The sequence below is a fragment of the Stenella coeruleoalba genome (genome assembly GCF_951394435.1).
Source record: "Stenella coeruleoalba genome assembly, chromosome: 1".
Lineage (NCBI taxonomy): Eukaryota > Metazoa > Chordata > Mammalia > Artiodactyla > Delphinidae > Stenella > Stenella coeruleoalba.
Genome location: NC_137169.1, coordinates 18,972,361 through 18,990,334, shown reverse-complemented (window position 1 = coordinate 18,990,334; position 17,974 = coordinate 18,972,361). Strand labels below are relative to the sequence as shown.

Here is a 17,974-nt window from a genome sequence, read left to right as displayed (position 1 = left end):
TAGCACTTCTCCTCCCACACTCCCAGTTGTGACAAGCAAAAATGTCTTCAGACATTGCCAAGTGTCTCCTGGTGGTAGGGTTGCCAGATAAAATACAGAATACCCATTAAATTAGAATATCTGATAAACAATGAATAATTTCAAAATATTGCAAGGTATATCCTTATACTAAAAATCTATTAATTGTTTATCTTTTTTTTTTTTTTGCGGTACGCGGGCCTCTCACTGTTGTGGCCTCTCCCGTTGCGGAGCACAGGCTCCGGACGCGCAGGCTCCGCGGCCATGGCTCACGGGCCCAGCCGCCCCACGGCATGTGGGATCTTCCGGGACCGGGGCACGAACCCGTGTCCCCTGCATCGGCAGGCGGACTCTCAACCACTGCGCCACCAGGGAAGCCGAATTGTTTATCTTAAATTCAAATTTAATTGGTATCCTGTACTTTTATTTGCTAAATCTGGCAACCTTATTTAGGGGGCAAAATTGCCTAGTTGAGAGCCATGACTTTTAGTTAAACGAAAACAGTATTATTCCCATCTTGCTGACAGTGATTCTATCTACCCTGCATTTCACTTCAGAACTGTTTTGAGACATATCTCAGCAGGCCTCTGTAGGTCTCCCCACCCAGCAAGAGCAGGCTAACATGTGGGACCCTGTCCCAAGAGCGACCCTCTCTGGGTCTCCATAGAAGAGCCACATCCTGCCATTAACCCAGCTTCCTGCGAGTACCCCAGCCTGTAGCTGTTTAACACTGTTCCTCACTGCTCCATGTGTGTCGGGAGGCCTATTCCATTCATGGAGGTATGTACCAAGTCGCCTGAGATGACTGAAATGGACCCAAATTTCACCTAATACAGTCAGTTGGCTTTCTGAAGAATGGTCCTCAAATTTTTCCTTCTAGGGACCCCTTGTTCTTGGCAAATGTCTCCCCAGAACTAACTCTTCCTACCTACATTCATTTACTCTTTGGTAAATGGATGGGATGTCTTTGCTTTGCAAAACTAGTACGAAAGTAGCTGCATTTTAAGGTGACTCGTGTAGGGCCATCTTACAAGAGATAGAAATCTCCATTGCCTTCTAAGCCCCCAAACTCCCTAATGAAAATAATAGTAATAGTAATAATAATAATAATACTCATTAGGTACTTAGTATGTTTCATTCGCACAGAGGCTCTGCTACGTTTTTTACGTGGATTATCCCTTCTAGCTTTCACACCTACCTATGTGGCAGCGTTGTTAATATTCCCATCTTATAAATGAGGAAATCAGGCCCAGAGCAGTGAAGTCATGTGCTCAGGGTCATGTAGTTGGCAAGTGGTATATTACTGAGACTGAGACCCAGGCAGTGTGTCTCCAGGGCCCACGCTCTTGACCTCGACACCAGGAGCTGACCACAACACCTGTCCCGCCCTCGCTCCCCTGGCCGCCAAGCTAAGTTGACCTTACTCTTGTACAGAAAGTCTTCTCCTCTGGTGGTCATGTTCAATGAGAAGAAGGTGGTACTCCCCAAAGGGGTAGCTGTGGTCATCTCGACCTGCTGAGAAGGAAGATGAAATATCATTTAAAACCAGAGTAATCTTTATAACCCCTGTATGATGTCTCTTTTGGTCTTCATCTGGGTGACAGGAGAAAATATTTAAGCATGCAGTTTCTCTCAGCAGCAATTAAAGATAAGGCCTTTTACTATACACTATGGGGAATTAAAAATAAGGTCTGACATTTGTAAAGAACTTCATTTTACAAAGCAGTTTCAATTCATTCAACAATATTTATTCAACTCCTCCTAACTATGTTTCACACAGAATGTCTAAATTGATCTTCTGGAAACTGTGAGGGAGGTTATCGTTGCCATTTGATTGATGAAACTGAAGCCCCCAGTGCCATGTGGAGCCCCAGGTTTACCTAGAAGAACTGAACCCCGGGCGTCTACTTCCCACGCTAGTGGGGCTTTGGCCACCCCACAACCATGCTTGAAATTGTGTTCCTGCTTTCAAAAGCTTTACAATCTAAGAAGGAAAGAATAAAAGCAAATGAAAAAAATTATGGTTACTTGATTATTAAGCAGTCAGTGACATGAGCCATTGGGTTGTGAAGAATGATTTCAAGGAGGAGATCAATTTGAATGGGCCTTGAAGGATGAGTGTGGTCTGGGGATGGGGGTGGAGGAGAGAGAACACAGGTGTGGTTGCGCAAAACCCTCAATGGGAAGAGAGCATCTCCCATGCACAAGGCTGTCTTCACAAATGCCATCTGTCAGCTTCCTTAATGCTCTCAATCATCACATTTTGCTGCTGAGAAACTGAGGCTCAGAGTGGTTGAGTGAATCGACCAAAGTCACACAGCTACGAAGACGTGGAGCTTGGCCCAAAGGCAAACTCCTTGACTCCGGAAGCTCACATTCTGGTGAGAGTGAGAGAGACAGTAGGTTTGACCATAGCATTCTCGGGCTCAAAAAACAATCATCTCCCCGGTACCCACACGTCTATATCTGGCAGCGAAAGCCCTTCACTGGCTGTTTCCACCCTCCATTTCAGCCTCCTGGTTCCTCCTACCAACCTCTGCCAAATTGCTGGGACAACGGGCCACTCCATCCTCCCCCGTCGTTCCTGGTCTTTGCTGTCTCTGGGCTGCGACCCCAGGCTTTGGCCTCCGAGGTCCCCCAACTCTGCCAGCTTATGATGGAAGCGGGAGTCAGCACCCCGCCAAGTGGGGTCAGGTCATCTGCAGCCAGGCTGGGGGCTCTGGTGGCTATGACCTGTTCCCCTGCCAACCCTCCCAACAAGGGCCTCAGCCTCAGAATGACCCTGTGCGGCCAGGCCCTGCTGATCCACAGGACAGGCTCTGCCTTTACTTTCTCTGCCCTCCTTTAAGTCTCGAGATCCTGCCTAAACTACTGCTCCATCCCCAGCTATGTCTGTCCCCTCCTCCCAAAAACCCAATCCTCAGGACTTTCACAACTCAGGCTTCCTGAAGGACGTGTCTGTGACTCTGATGTCCCCACGCCGGCCAACCTTTCAACCTTTCAGCCTGGCTGCGCTTCCTGTCTCCCGACTACCTTAAACAGACCTGGGTTGCTGGCCATGCTCCATGGCCCGCTCCCCCTCCAAAAGGAACAGAACTTTCCAGACTCAGCCCAGTCGCCTTCAGGAAGACTTCCCGCCAGATGGAATTAGCGATGCTGCCCTCCATCCTCCCATAGCAGTGCCCTGCAGAGAAGCACCACCACAGCTCGTGTCTCAGTTGCTGTGTCTGGCAGTCAACTTGCCACGTTCATGGTCAGGCCGTTGAGGTAGAGACTGTTTCTGGTTCTTTTCACTCCTGTCTGGCTCTCCTCACCTTTGCCAGTGGAAGGACTTGAGTGAGTGGCTGAACCTCTCCCAGCTGGGGTTGCTGTTTGTAAAATGAGGTAGCTCTTCCCAAGGGAAATGAGGGATCAAGGTTAAGTATGGAAAGTGCTTTTAAGTGCTCAGTAAATGGTAGATAGCCCTCAGGATTTTAGTGGGTGTCAGTGAATACTTGCTGAACGAATTAGAGACAGGAGCTCAAAACAGGAAAAAAAATTCTTTCTATAAAAATAGGTATGGACCAGGCTTCCCTGGTGGCTCAGTGGTTAAGAATCCACCTGCCAATGCAGGGGACACGGGTTCGAGCCCTGGTCTGGGAAGATCCCACATGCCGTGGAGCAACTAAGCCCGTGTACCACAACTACTGAGCCCACGCGCCACAACTACCAAAGCCCGTGCACCTAGACCCTGCGCTCCGCAACAAGAGAAGACACCGCAATGAGAAGCCTGCGCACCGCAACAAAGAGTAGCCCCCGCTCGCCACAACTAGAGAAAAGCCCGCATGCAGCAATGAAGACCCAATGCGGCCAAAAATAAATAAATAAGTTTATTTAAAAAAAAAATAGGTATGGACCAATTTGCGAACATGGAATAAAATTCTTCCCCAGCCCCCGACCCCCACTCCTACTCCTAAGGAGAGGTGGCTGAACCCCTCCCTCAACACACACATATACACACTCCCCATCTCAGCACATAAAGGGTTTTAATATGCATTTGCCCAGACGCTCTGCTTCTATCCCCACCAATATCAAGCTGAGGACACTCACCAGTAACGCTTTCTCACAATTCCTTTTAAACACAAAAAAGAGAGAAAAACAAAAATAAAAACAAAAACATTAAGAAGAGGCAAATAGGTGGCCATTGGTCAAAGGTCATTTAAGGAGAGAGACATGGCATAATCACTAGATAAACTAAACCCTACCATGGACACATCCCCTGTTAAACCAACATGCACAAAGATGACAGAAGCCACCATCTGAGTGTCTGCCACATGCCAAGACCTTGTGCCAGATATTTTTATCCATCCTCTGATTTAATTAGCAAATGCCATGTAAAGTAGGTTTTCCTCTCCCCTTGTTTCAAATGAGGACCCTGAGACTTTCCATGCTCATACAGCCTGGAGGCTGCAGTCTTGGCATATGAACTTGGTTCTGCAAACTTCAAAGACTATATCCTTCCCTCTACACCACCTGCCCCTGGTACACATCGGTGGGGAGGGGGGGAATGAACAGTCACTACAGGAACCCGCACACATGTACTCACAGACACATACTGACCAGTAATGGAGCCGCCTAGGGCCACCAGGACACAGGCTCCTCTGCAGGTCCTTCAGGGTGACCTCCTGGGTGCCAAGTGCCAGGTGTGACTCCTTTTCAGATGGGCCCGGCTACTCTTCTTTCTGAGAGAACAGTGAGTAATCCCAGAGCATATCTTGCCCCATCTAAGGACCGAGGGCTTTAATTACGTCTCTGTTCCTGCCACATCAGAGAAGGTGGGAGGGAGGGTGGTGGAGCGTTGATGGCCAAGGATGTGGGTGTTTTCATGTGTGGGGCCTCTGCAATTCTTGTTAACCAAGTGAGATCCAGCAGGGGATTTCAGTATCAAGTGTGCCCATGACCGGGATCCATGGCCACAGAAAATGGGGGAGCATACAGGGAGGGCGAAGCTAGTTTTCATTGACAGAGGTTAATTTAATAATTAATAATAATAATAATATACTATGTGCCCCAGGCACTGCACTCAGTGATTTATGTGGGAGGTCTCATTTAATCCTCATACCTTTCTGGTTAGGAGGGTGCAGTCACTGTGCCCACTCTACAGATGAGGAAACTGAGATTCAGATCAGAGAAGAAATCAATCTAAGCTCACAAGGCTAATATGTAGCCATGCTAGGATTCAAGCTAGGGTCTGTCTGATTTCACAGCCCCTTCTCCATAAACTCTCACTGGACTGCCTCCCAGTGGATCTGGGGACAAACCTCACAGGCTGTGGCACAGAGAGCCAGAGCCCTTGATCTAACCCTGACCCAGACTGGTCCTACCTGACTGGTCCCTGACCTTGCCTATACTCTGAACCTCTGTCTCCAGCCGAGCCTTAATCTCATTTGTAGAATCTATAACAAACTTTTCTCTTGGGTTGTTTACAAATGGCCCCGTGTGGGAGGTCAGTTTGGGAAGCGATGGAGGATCACGGACCTCACTGAACCATCCCTCTCTGACTGTTCCTTGGTTAAGTGTAAGGGCCATAACTGGAGGATAAATGTTGCCAGACCCCACCTGTCCAAACTATTTCCCCCTTCTGCTCTGCCCCTGTGGTACCCTCCTTCCCTCTGGCCTAGCCTAAAAGTTCCTCCCTGGATAAGACAGCCCAGATGCTATCAATCCTGGCAGACCCCTACCCAAACGTCCAACTATAGCTCAGAATAGGTAAGCCATGAATGCCTGAGACCCACCAAAACATTGGGATCGATTTCTCCCATTCACCTGAGAGATGGGAGATTCAGCATGACTTGGTTTCTCTCACAGACAAGAACCTCACTAGTCCCGAGCAGTCCCTTGATAAATTTGGGTTCATTATCAGAAAATTAACTTTCATTTTGGAACCAAAAGCTGTCCCCTTGTGATTTTAACCCATTTGTCCTAATTCTCTTCCCACAAAGGTAATCTGCTACTTCTTACACATGACAAGGATCATGATTAAAAGCCCTTCTATGTATGAAAAGTTAAGTTCTGTGAATGGTACAGTTCCGGTAGCTGAAATCAGCACATCAATTTTATCTCCCACCAGTAGGTGGCAATAGCAGTTGGCTATAGTATGTCCTTTCGGACTTCACCAACAAATCGTTGGTGAACCCAATCTGTTTCTAAGTAGAGGAGCTCTCTGCCCTTGAACACAGCAACTGTATGTTCTCTGATGATTTTCTTCTCCGGGATAAATATTCTCAGCTCCTTCAAACAATCTTTAGGGTGATAGTCTCCCTCATGGATGGGTTCCTTGTTTCTCTGTCTTCCTTAAATATAACACCCCAAACTGGATACATGACTCCAGAGGGGGCCTGAACTCTCCAGAACGACATTTTTCTTGACAATTATCAGACCTGAGCCTGAATTCTACTATTTACTAGCTGTGTGACCTCCGTCAACTGTCTTCACTTCTTAGTTTTCTGATCTGTAAAACAGGAATTACAAACTTCATAGGGTTGTGTGAGAATGAAATGAGATAAAACATGTGATATATTCAGCACAGTGGCTGCACACAGAACCTATTGCTATTGCACTGGATGAATGCAGGCAAATAGCCCATTCGCTTTACAGGCACCCACAGACCCTGCTCCACCCAGACCCTGCTGGGACACCCGCAAGCCTCTTTCTGACTTATTCTTGTGCTTGTTTACGGTCAAAGCCCTAAGATCAGTAAGTACAAGGGCTTCCTACACTCAAAGTGCCATGGAACTAGAAGGCAATAACGGCCGCATTATGCATGGTGACAGTGTTATGATGAGCTGCGGTCCAGTAACCAGAACTCCATTACACTCTTGTGCAGCTGTCTTTTTGAACTTAAGGGCAGGACTTTGCATTGATCCCTGTTAGCCTTGACCTTGTTGATTGGGCCCTCAGGAGAGGAACTCCAGCTCCTGCTGGGTGGCTCCTGAGAACTCTTGACGGTCTGTGACAGAGCATGTTGTCTAGAAACTCAGGACCCAGCAAGGGCTTCGGGGTCAGGTAGCCCTGAGTTTTATTCTTGGGCTCCCTGCTGACCGGCTCTCCAAGCCAAGCCACTTCTCTAGGCTTCAGTGTTCTCATTTATAAAGCAAGAATAACACTCCCTATCTTGCTGGGTTATGAGAATAAATGAGATGTTATAACTGTCCAGCACAGTGCCTGCTGGATGGTGGGTGATGGGTGAATGTCCATCCCAGACTCTCTTCTCCTTTCCTTCCTGTCCCCAGTCTGTGTTCTCCCTCCTCTTCTTGGAGACCCCAGTTCTCCACCTGGCCAAGTGTTTGCTGCATTTGCTCAAGCTCAAGTATGAACAGGAAGGTCAAGGAGCCAGGCCATGAAGGCTGATGTCCCAAGGAGGGGATCTGAGGAGGGATACCTCAGAACTTCCAGAGGTTTGACCTTCTCCTTCATTTCCGCTGAGTGTAGAGACAGAGGAAATAGTGAAACTACCCCCAGGGAGGCAAAAATCCTAATGGGACTGGTAGGGCACAGGGGCTGCTGGGTGCAGCAAAAGAGCAATAATGAACTCATAACTTGGGGTAAGAATCAGGACACCTGGGTCCCCTTTGTTACTCTTTGCCATACAACTTTGGAAAGTCATCTCCCCTCCCTGGACCTTGGTTTTCCCACCTGTAAAATGGCCCAGTTTGGAGACGATCTCTAAGGGCCTTTCCAACTTGTGGTTCTATTGCGTGGACCAGCCATGCATAGCTTACCTCAAGAACCAGTGTCTTCCAAAAGCTCATCTTTCTTTGTAGCTACCTACTTGGGGGATATTGGGAGACAGTGTGTGCAATTCAGGCTGGAAGGCAGGTGAGACTAGAACAAGCCGAGAAGAACTCCACAGAGGGGTTTTGAACGGCAGCAGCATTGCACACGGGACCCCTAGGAACCTCCAAATGCTCTGTTGAGTACATAGTAACCCCAGTCTGCCTGAATCTTAACTGGCCCCTCTTACACCCTCCATTCCTGTTGGGTTCCACATCATCTCCCCCCACTCCATCTACCCTGCGTGTGCTTGACTCTGTCCCATTGTGTGTCACAGCTTCCAAAGGTGGGGTCTGAGTTGGCATAATGCCATCTTGAACTTGGGGCCAGACACAATTACATACTGAATACATGTTCCTTGTGGTTGGTCCCCAGAAATTAGGAAGACCATTTCTTGTTCCATTCATCCATCTACTTTTCCATCCTCCCATCCACTCGTGCACCCACCCACCCACTGTGCACGCATTCATCCTCCCACTTGTTCTGTCCATGTTCCCTGTCATTCATTCAACGAGCGCCCACCATGTACACAGCTCTGAGACGATTCAAAGATGGGCCATGGGGATCATGTATCTAGAGCTCAGACAAAGAGGATGAGAAACGGAATTATTTCCTTTAAGAATCTTTGCTGAGACTTCCCTGGTGGTGCAGTGGTTGGGAATCCGCCTGCCAATGCAGGGGATGCAGGTTCGAGCCCTGGTCTGGGGAAAATCCCACATGCTGCGGAGCAGCTGAGCCCGTGCACCACAACTACTGAGCCCACGTGCCACAACTACTGAAGCTCACACGCCTAGAGCCCGTGCTCCGCAACAAGAGAAGCCACTGCAATGAGAAGCCCGCGCACCGCAATGAAGAGTAGCCCCCGCTCACCACAAATAGGGAAAGCCCATGCGTAGCAACCAAGACCCAACGCAGTCAAAAATTAAAAAAAAAAAATTAAAAAGAATCTTTCCTTCCATCAGTATTTAGTGGGGCTCATCCCCCCTCACGCCTGGTCCAGCCTGATCAGAGGTGGCTGAGCAACATCAGATTGAAGTCCTATGGAAAAGGCAGTGGCCCGTGGCTCTGGAAGTTTGGATTCCAGGCCCACCACATCTACTAAGTCTTATTTACCCATCTGTCAATTTCTGGCTTGAACATCCTTTGTTTCTTATTTTTGTGGCCCACATCGTAAAGAAAGGTGCCTCAAGGAGCTTCCAGCCCAAGACCTGAAAGTCTGATAAGTTTCATGGATGAAGAGTTATAAATAGAAATCCCAGATGAAACTTGTCACAAGGCAGATTTACACCTAGTGCCAATAGGGTGGCACAGGCCGTGCCAGGGGTCAGTGGGAGAAAGAGACCAGTGGGTATCCTGGTTGAGACTGACCGAGAGCTGGAACGTGACCTGTGCCTTCCATTTGCCCCTCAGTCCTTGGGCTCAAGCCAAGGGCCCAGCCACGGAGTCCTCAAACTACATCTGAGTTCCTACATAAATCTTCAGGTGTCCCACTGTCCCCAAGGGAAATAGGCACAAGGTTAAAGAGTTGATGCCCCTAAGTGAATATGTCAGAGGAAAATAATTCCACCCCGACATTCTGATCAGGAAGGAAAGGAAACTAACATTTAAGGGGACACTAATGAAGACTCAGGCGAAAACATTCATATGTTTTCTCATTTAACCAATACGACAAGGCGGGTCTTTTATCTCCACTTTGCTGATAAGAAATGGAGGCTCAGCGCTTCCCTGGTGGTGCAGTGGTTGAGAGTCCGCCTGCCGATGCAGGGGACACGGGTTCGTGCCCCGGTCGGGGAAGATCCCACATGCCACGGAGTAGCTAGGCCTGTAAGCCATGGCCACTGAGCCTGCACGTCCGGAGCCTGTGCTCCGCAACGGGAGAGGCCACAACAGTGAGAGGCCCGCGTACCGCAAAAAAAAAAAAAAAAAAAGAAATGGAGGCTCAGAGAGGTTAACTGACTTGCCCAAAGTCTTACAGCAGATGAGTGGAGACGCTGACTCTCAAATTCAGATCTACCTCCAAACTGTGGTGGCTGCCAAGGCTTCCAGGAGGCAAGCAATTTTCCTGGGGGCACTCTGAGGGTCAGCAGCCCTGCTGCAGCAGGACCCTGCTCGCTATCTTTACTACATGTTGTTATTTTGAGCCCAAGAGTTACCACAAAACCTCCGAGAATGGAAGGGTTTCTCAAGCTTGGCGCTGTTTACGTTGGGGCAGATGTTCTCTGTTGGGAGGTATCTTGCACATTGCAGGACGTTTAGCAGCATCCTGGGCCTCTACCCACCAGAGGCCAGTAGCATCCCCCACTTACAACAACCAAAAGTGTCTCCAGACATTTCCAAATGTCTTCTGGGAGGCAAAGCTGCCCCTGGTTGAGAACTACTGGAGTTGAGTTATGGGCCTGTCTCATAACAGCTTCCTATCCTTTCTCTCCATAAAGGTCTAGACAAACAGGAGAATGTCCAGCCTGTACTTAACACGTGTGGGTAGGCAACCAATAACAGAAAGGATGACGGCAATTATGATGCCCACAAACGCAGCAGCTCCCGTTTAGCAAATGCTTACTCTGTGTCAGTTACCATGCTAAGTACTTCATACATATTTTCTCACATACCTTTTCTCTATTTTCCAGATAAAAAAGGCGTGAGGCTCAGAAAAGTTAAGTGACTCATCCAAGGTCCCAGTGCTAATGTATGGCAGTGCTAGGATGCATTCGTTTCCTATGGCTGCCGTAACAAATTACAGCTTAAAATAACACAAATTTATTTTCTTATAGTTTAGAGGTCCAAAGTCTAAAATCACACTCACTGGGCTAAACTCAAAACGTTGGCAGGGCCATGCTCCATTCAAGGCTCTAGAGAAGACTCTGTCTCCTTGCCTTTTCTACCTTCTGTGGGCCACCTGCATTCCCTGGCCTGTGGCCCCTACCTCCCTCTTCAAGCTAACAGTGGAGCATCTTCTTCTTCTTTTTTTTTTTTTTTAACTTTTATTATTATTATTTCTTTTATTATTTTTTTGGCTGCATCAGGTCTTAGTTGTGGCACACAGGATCTTTGTTGAGGCGCATGGGCTTCTCTCTAGCTGTGGCGCGTGGGCTCCAGGGCATGTGGGCTCTGTAGTTTGCGGCACGTGGGCTCTCTCGTTGCGGGGCGTGAGCTCAGTAGTTGTGGCGCGCAGGCTTAGTTGCCCCACGGCATGTGGGATCTTATCTCCCCGACCAGGGATCGAACCTGTGTCCCCTGCATTGGAAGGTGGATTCTTTACCACTGGACCACCAGGGAAGTCCCCATTGTAGCATCTTCTTATCTCTCTCTCTCTGACCTCTGCTCCCAACCTCACATCTCTTTCTCTCTCTCTGATTCTCCAGCCTCCCTCCTATAAGGACCCTTGTGATTACACTGGACCCACTCAGGTAACCCAGGATAATCCCCCATCTCAAAATCCTTAACTTAACTATATCTGCAAAGTCCCTTTCGCCACGCAAGGTAACATAGGCCCAGGTTTGGGGGATTAGGATGTGGCTATCTTTGAGGGGGCATTACTCTGCCTCATATATAGGATTCAGACTCTTATCTGTTGGACCCCAAGGTTTGTATTCAAAGCACACCTGCTTCCCCTGCCCTGCCTGAACAGACACATCCCACAGGCCAGGTGCTGTGGGGAATGCGGAGGTTGACCAGACACGTTCAGGGAGTGGTGGTCATGAGCACACGTCAGGAGGTAGTACGTGAGAGGTGCTGGTGCTGTAAGAGGAGCAGAGAAGGGGTCCTGAAGACACTGGGCCAGCTAGGTAGGGGTGTGGGGCGTGGGCTTAGGAGGCAACGGGGCAAGCCTGATTCCATCCCTGCTGCACGAGCTGATTTCACATGTCTCAGCACCTACTTCCAAATTAACTACGAATACATCTACAGTTCATCCTGTCCTGAAGGACCACCCTACTCCAGCCCCTGCCTGCCAGGATTTGGTCCCATCGGTGGGATTTATTTGCACAATTAAATGGTGACCATTCTCAATTTTTCCTGTCCAAATCTCCTCCCTGCTGAGGGAGCTAATATATAGGATTCAGACTCTAATCTGTCAGACCCCAAGGTTTGTACTTAATCCACTCCTGCCTCCCCTGCCCTGTCCTGCCTGAACAGACAAATCTCCTCCCTGCCAAGGGCTTAGAATGTCTTTAGTTTTATAAGTCCACTCCCTGCCCAGCTCTGGTTTGCAAGGATGTCCTTTGGCTGCCTGGCCCCTCCATGAGCCCACCCCTCCCTTTACAGAATAGAGAAACCACACCGAGTGGGTGAGCAGGGCTCTCCCTCCAGACAGGCAGAGCCTTCTACCTCCTCCAGCAGCTCTCAGGCTCTGCAGTGACTCAGAGATGGTTTCTCTGGGCCCAGAGGAAGGTGACAGGTAAGAAGGACAAACTCTGGTTTGCTTCATCCTGGGAGAAACAAAGTGTGGGTTCCATCTTTGTCTTTTAAAAAATGCAGGAGGGGGCGTCCCTGGTGGCGCAGTGGTTGAGAATCTGCCTGCCAATGCAGGGGACATGGGTTCGAGCCCTGGTCTGGGAAGATCCCACATGCCGCGGAGCAACTAGGCCCATGAGCCACAACTACTGAGCCTGCGCTCCGCAACAAGAGTGGCCGTGACAGTGAGAGGCCCGCGCACCGCGATGAAGAGTAGCCCCCGCTTGCCGCAACTGGAGAGAGCCCTCGCACAGAAACGAAGACCCAACACACCCAAAAATAAATAAATAAATTTATTTAAAAAATAAAATTAAAATTAAAAATGCAGGAGGGAATTCTGGTCCAAAAGAGCAGATGGAACACAAGTCTTCATCTCTGCTTCCTTCTGAAACCCCCCATGAATGACAGTAAAGGAATTCAGACGTATGGATCCATAAGGCCAAAGAGAAAGGAGAGACGACAACCACATTGGAGAGAGGCCAGTCAAGGTTTGAACGCTGGAAAAGCTGATGGCTGAGTGTGACTTAGCAGCCTGGCAAAGGCCGAGGCTCAAACCTCTGGCCATCTAAAGTTAAATGAAATTAAGGAAAATTAAATACAATTAAAAGCTCAGTGCCTCAGTCGCACTAGCCACAGTTCAAGCGCGAACATCCACTGGGGCGTGTGGCTCCTGTATTGATCAGTGTGGGTCTAGCACGTGTCCACCACTGCGGGAAGTCCCGCTGGACGGCAGGGCTCTAGACGCTGGCCATCCAAAGTGCAGTCCTCGCGTCAGCAGCGCGGGCCGACCCTGTTCGGAAGGCAGAATCTCAGGCTCCATTCAGACCTGCCGAATGGGAATGTGCCTTTTATTTAGCCAGATTCCCAGGTGATTCATAGGCACATTTGACTTTGAGACTTAAGGAAAAGGAAGGTGGTGGTTCATCTCTGGCTGAAAAATGGCGTGAGGTAAAGCCCTGCATTGTGGGGCTCATCTAGCCCCTTTAACCCCCTGGGCCACTGGGCTTAACCTCCAGGCAGGAAATTAGAGGCTCTTGGGAGACTGACCAGCTAAAGAGAACAGACTGACAGATACTGATTGATGTCACACGATCCTCCAATGAAATGACCAGGTTCCTGCCAATCAGCCAATGGGGAGGCCACTAGCTGATAAGCCGGCCCCCACACCCAGAGCTTCCCCTGATCTTTTTTTATTCAACGAGTTTTCTAGTGGCTTAGTCTTAAATAGGAACAGATAGCTAAGGGTCAACAGACCTCTGAGGGTACAAGCTACAAACACGATGAACAGACAGCAAACAAATGAACAGAGGGAGGCGTTTAAAGCAAATAGAGACAGAAGGGCAGAAGGGCCCTTCAAAGGGCAGAAGAAAACTTTGACATCCTCAGAGAGATGAGATACTACATTAATAAAACAAGAACAGAATGCTATAAGAAAAGAATATTCCAAGAACAAGAAAGAGTGTTAGGATATTTAAAATATGATAAAAGAAATTTAAAAATTCAATAGAATTATTGGAAGATAGTTGAAGAAATGTCTCATAAAGTGGAACAAATAAAGATTGGGAGAGAAAAGGGGCAAAAACAAATTACTCCAGGAGGTCCAACATTCCAATGATAAGAATTCAAGAAGTGATTAAGCAGAAAAAATCAAGGGGAGGAAATTATCAAAGAATACCTGGAAATTTCCTGGAAATGAAGGATATGAATTTTCAGAATGAGGAGACTCACGGAGTCCCCAGAAAAATGAATTAAAAAGACCCACAGTGGAACTCATCATCATGACCTTTCAGAACACAGGGCCTAAAGAGAATATCCCACACACAGGGCCTAAAGAGAATATCCCACACACATCTATAGATAACAACAACAACAAAAAAGGTCAAATACCAATAAAAGGATGAACACTCAGATGAAACCAGAACAGCAGTGGATTTGACAGCAGCAGCAGGGAAGCTCTGAGATAACTCTCCAAAATTCTGAGGGAAAATAACCTCCAGCCTAGAAGCGGACAGAGGCCAAACTAAATATCGAGAATAAGGGTAGAAGAACTACATTTGGGGACATAGGAAGCTTCATAAAAAATCCACCCCACCCCATGCACCTTTTCCTGGGATGCTCCTGGAGGACGTGCCCCACTAACGTGGAGGAGCGAATGAACATGAGAAGCTCAAGGGACCCAGGGATCGAGGAGTGCCCAGGACGGCGCCCCGCAGCAGCCTGGGGGTAGCCAGTCCAACTAGGGGGAGGAGGGAGGTACAGGGGGATTCTGCCAGCCAGGAAAAAGTGAAACTGGTAGACTTTCTATGTGTCTGTCCAGAGTGAAAGGAGATCTACGCTTCCGTTGGAGAGTTTGGGGGATGAACTTATGATGGAAAATTCAGCTCCTCCAAAAGGTTTAAGGAGCTAAGCTGCTCCCTTCTACTCCTCCCCCGACAATTTCTCTTTCACTGGTCCACACACCCTCTGCGATGGCCCTAGGAGGCAACTCCTGTGATCAGAGGATTTGGTGGAAGCCAGTCTGAAAACTGCTGAGTCCACCACCTTCTCCTTACACACGGGGAAGCTGAGGGCTGGCGGGGATGCCCAGGGCACACAGACGGGAAGGTTCATTGGTAGTTCATTTGGTACGTTTTCCAGAACTCCTTTCTGATTCATTCAAGACAAGATCAGTAATAACAACAGCAAGAACCAAAGACAACCCGAAGGGACTCTGGCCCGTGAGCACGTTGAGGTGCCACCGGGCCCTGCGTTTCCCCCTCAGCTTTGCCCTCAACCACCCCGCTTGGTAACTGCACTAAGTTTCTAAAACACACCAACTGAGGTTTCTGAGTTACTTCTCGTTGCCACCTATGAAAGCAAGAACATAGAGATGTACCTGAGTTGTATACACCACGGACAGGCCACTGTGAACCTCTGGAAGAAAAAAAATTGGGGGTGGGAGTGCAGGGAAAAAACCAAGTCTCCTCGGAACCAGGTGCCCTGACCCCCAGTGCCCCTGGCTAACTCCTTATTATTTTTTTTTAAAGAACCCAGGCAAATGCCGTCCTACAAAATCCAATCATCTGAGTTTACCCCTAACGCTGACCTTTCAGGGGCCTCGCTTTGATTCTCTGCCTCTCCCTCCGCCTTTTCCAAGGGCTTGGTTAACCTCAAGGTCTTCGTAATGAATGAGTTAAGGATGTAAACTCTGTCTGGAGCATCTGCACTTTACCACAGAATTCGAGGGAACCTAGTTCTGTGTGAGCTTATCACGTGACGTTCTTTCTTTGAGTCTCAGTGTCCCGGGCTATGGAGCTCATTATATCACCTGTTCAGCAGGGTCACCACCAAAACCCTGACAGGGAGGCCTGATGTAGGGGGCGGCAAGAACCCAGGGCTGGAAGTTAGGAGCCCAGGGTTCGAGTCTTACCTCTGTTACTTGCTTGCCGTGTGACCTTGGGCAAGTCACTTGTTCTGTCTGGACTTCAGCTTGCTCTCTTGCAAAGTGCACGGCGGGGATCGGTGACCTCCCTCTCACGCTCCTTCCGTTGTGTGACTCTCCCGCCTCCCAGTTTGGTTCAGGACGTGGCCCCTCACCCTCCCCAAGGCTCGCCTGCCTCCTACACCTTCCATTCCAGAAGGAACAGCCCTCCCCTTTCCTGCCGAGCTGGGGCCTGGCAGGCGCTGGGCGGCAGGCGCTGGGCGGCAGACAGGACAGGAGGCGGGGGAACAATCCCAGCCATTCAAGCTGCCCGTGGGGAGAGCTGGCCCGCAGCCAGTCACAACAGGCCCCGAGATACAGAGGGGCGTTTGTCTGGGAGACCCACGGTTTCATCTAAACCTTCGCACTCTCTCTCCTCCCTCCCTCTCAGGTGGCAGCGCCAGCCCCCAGCTTTGCTAGGAGGCATGATGTGGAAGCTGTGCAGACCTGAGCAGCCCCTCTAAGGGCTGGGAACCCGGCCAAAAGGAGGAAGGTGGGAAAGAAGGGCAGGGGAGACACGTGTGCAGGGTGGCCGCCCGGGGCGTGGCCACAGGGAGGGCAGAGGGTGGGGACAGTGTGTGAGGGGCACAGGAAGGGCTTTGGACAGGGCAGAGGCAGTAGGGAGGGTTCAGAAGGAGGGGCTGGTTCCCCACCCTCACTGACTAGGAGGAAGGGACCCGTGAACAAGATGCTCCCTTCTCCTCCAGGCCTCAGTCTCCTCAGCTTTAAAATGGGGCTGGGAATTCCCTGGCGGTCCAGTGGTTAGGACTCCATGCTTTCACTGCCGAGGGTACGGGTTCAATCTCTGGTCAGGGAACGAAAATCCCATAAGCCGTGCAGTGAGGCAAAAAAAAAAGCTGGTTATCCTGTCCTTATGCTGTAAATCAAATCAGATGATGAACCTGCAAATAGCGTGGTCTAGGGAAGAAATAAGTTTGGACTCAGGTGGACCTGGGTTCAAATCGCACCTCTGTCACTTCTAAGTTATAGGCAGTTTATTTACCCTCCATGAGCCTCATCTTCCTCATCTCAGGGAAAAAAAGATGGGTGTGCAGCCAGACAAGATCATAAGGAACAAAAAAGAACAGATGGGACGTACCCTGCCCCCAAAATGCATTTGAATGAATGAAGAATCGGTCAGGGCCGCAGTGTGGCCGCAGGGCTGCTTTCACCGTAATGAAGTTTCATGGGCTCTAAACAGTTTATTTTTTCTGATGTGAGAAAAAAATGGAAACATTTTCTTCTGCCCTAAAATGGGATCCCCCCACCCCCCGCCGATTTTAAAAGAAATGAAAACATTTCAGGGGCCCTTGAACGTCTTGTGGGCCTTGTGTCTGCTGTGCCCGGCGGAGAAGTCGGCCTGATGTTGGGTCAGGGTCTTCTCAAGTGCTGACCTGTCCTGGGCAGAGACCCCAGTGCCGTCTCTGAAGAATCTCCCGTGGATCACTGATGCCTCCCAGCCCAGAGCTGAGCCCACGGCCCTCCAGTTTTGCCAAATCTTCCAGTGTCAATGCAGTCCGAGCCCTGTCACACGAGGATGACGGGCCCCAGCAGCATGGCAGGTGTGGAGGCAGGGAGAATCCATGGGCCCTGGGTGTGTAAGCCGGCCTGGCTCTCAAGGAACTGGGGTGGGGGGCGATGGGCACTTACCACTCACAGTCACCACCACTCCCTTTTGGGACCTCCTCTGCGTCTAGCACTGTGCTTGGGGCTTCACGTTCATAATCTCATTTACCCCACGTCACACCCATTCCGCTTTACACCCAAGGAAACTGAGGCTCAGAGAGGCCGAGTAACTCACCCACTCACAGAGCTACCAGAGCAGGCTTGGGACCCAGTCTTCTGCTTCCCAAACCAGGGGCCTCCCAGCACCCACCCCGGCCTCCTTGAAGAGTCAGAGGGAACATGAAGCAGGCTTTGAGGGTGTGCGGAACATGCAGGGCAAGTGTGAGTCCGGGGTCCAAGGAAATACGAAAGTGAGCGGCAGAGCATTGTGGGGAAGGGAGTGGGTGTGCCAGGGAATGAGCGCGCCAGGGGCACCTGGGTACCCCGGGGGGTGGTGGGCGGTGCAGGGGCAAGGGCAGGGGCCAGCCTGCCAGCATTTGCCTCCACAGGCCAGTGTGTCTTGAGCCGGCAAGGCGCTTGGCCAGGCGGGGCTACTGCAAAACACGCTAATAGGTACTTCATTTTCCCTCCAAACTGCCCAGAGCCATGTCTGTTTAGCTACAAACC

At 49.7% G+C, this 17,974-nt stretch overlaps 1 protein-coding gene across 2 annotated transcripts in view; it reads right to left on the bottom strand.

The window, feature by feature from the left end:
* The window catches only part of NCMAP (non-compact myelin associated protein), a 42,502-nt gene that overhangs the window by 9,185 nt on the left and 15,343 nt on the right, over nucleotides 1-17,974 (bottom strand). The window contains exons 1-2 of one of the 2 annotated variants that reach the window (XM_079931176.1): nucleotides 15,692-16,192; nucleotides 1,443-1,533 (exon numbers count right to left, since the gene is read on the bottom strand). In XM_079931176.1, coding sequence (XP_079787302.1) covers nucleotides 1,443-1,533; nucleotides 15,692-16,096 — 496 coding nt within the window. In that variant the 5' untranslated portion in view covers nucleotides 16,097-16,192. Of the gene's footprint in view, nucleotides 1-1,442; nucleotides 1,534-15,691; nucleotides 16,193-17,974 lie in introns of those variants that run through there. The other variant, XM_079931177.1, reaches the window with a different exon arrangement.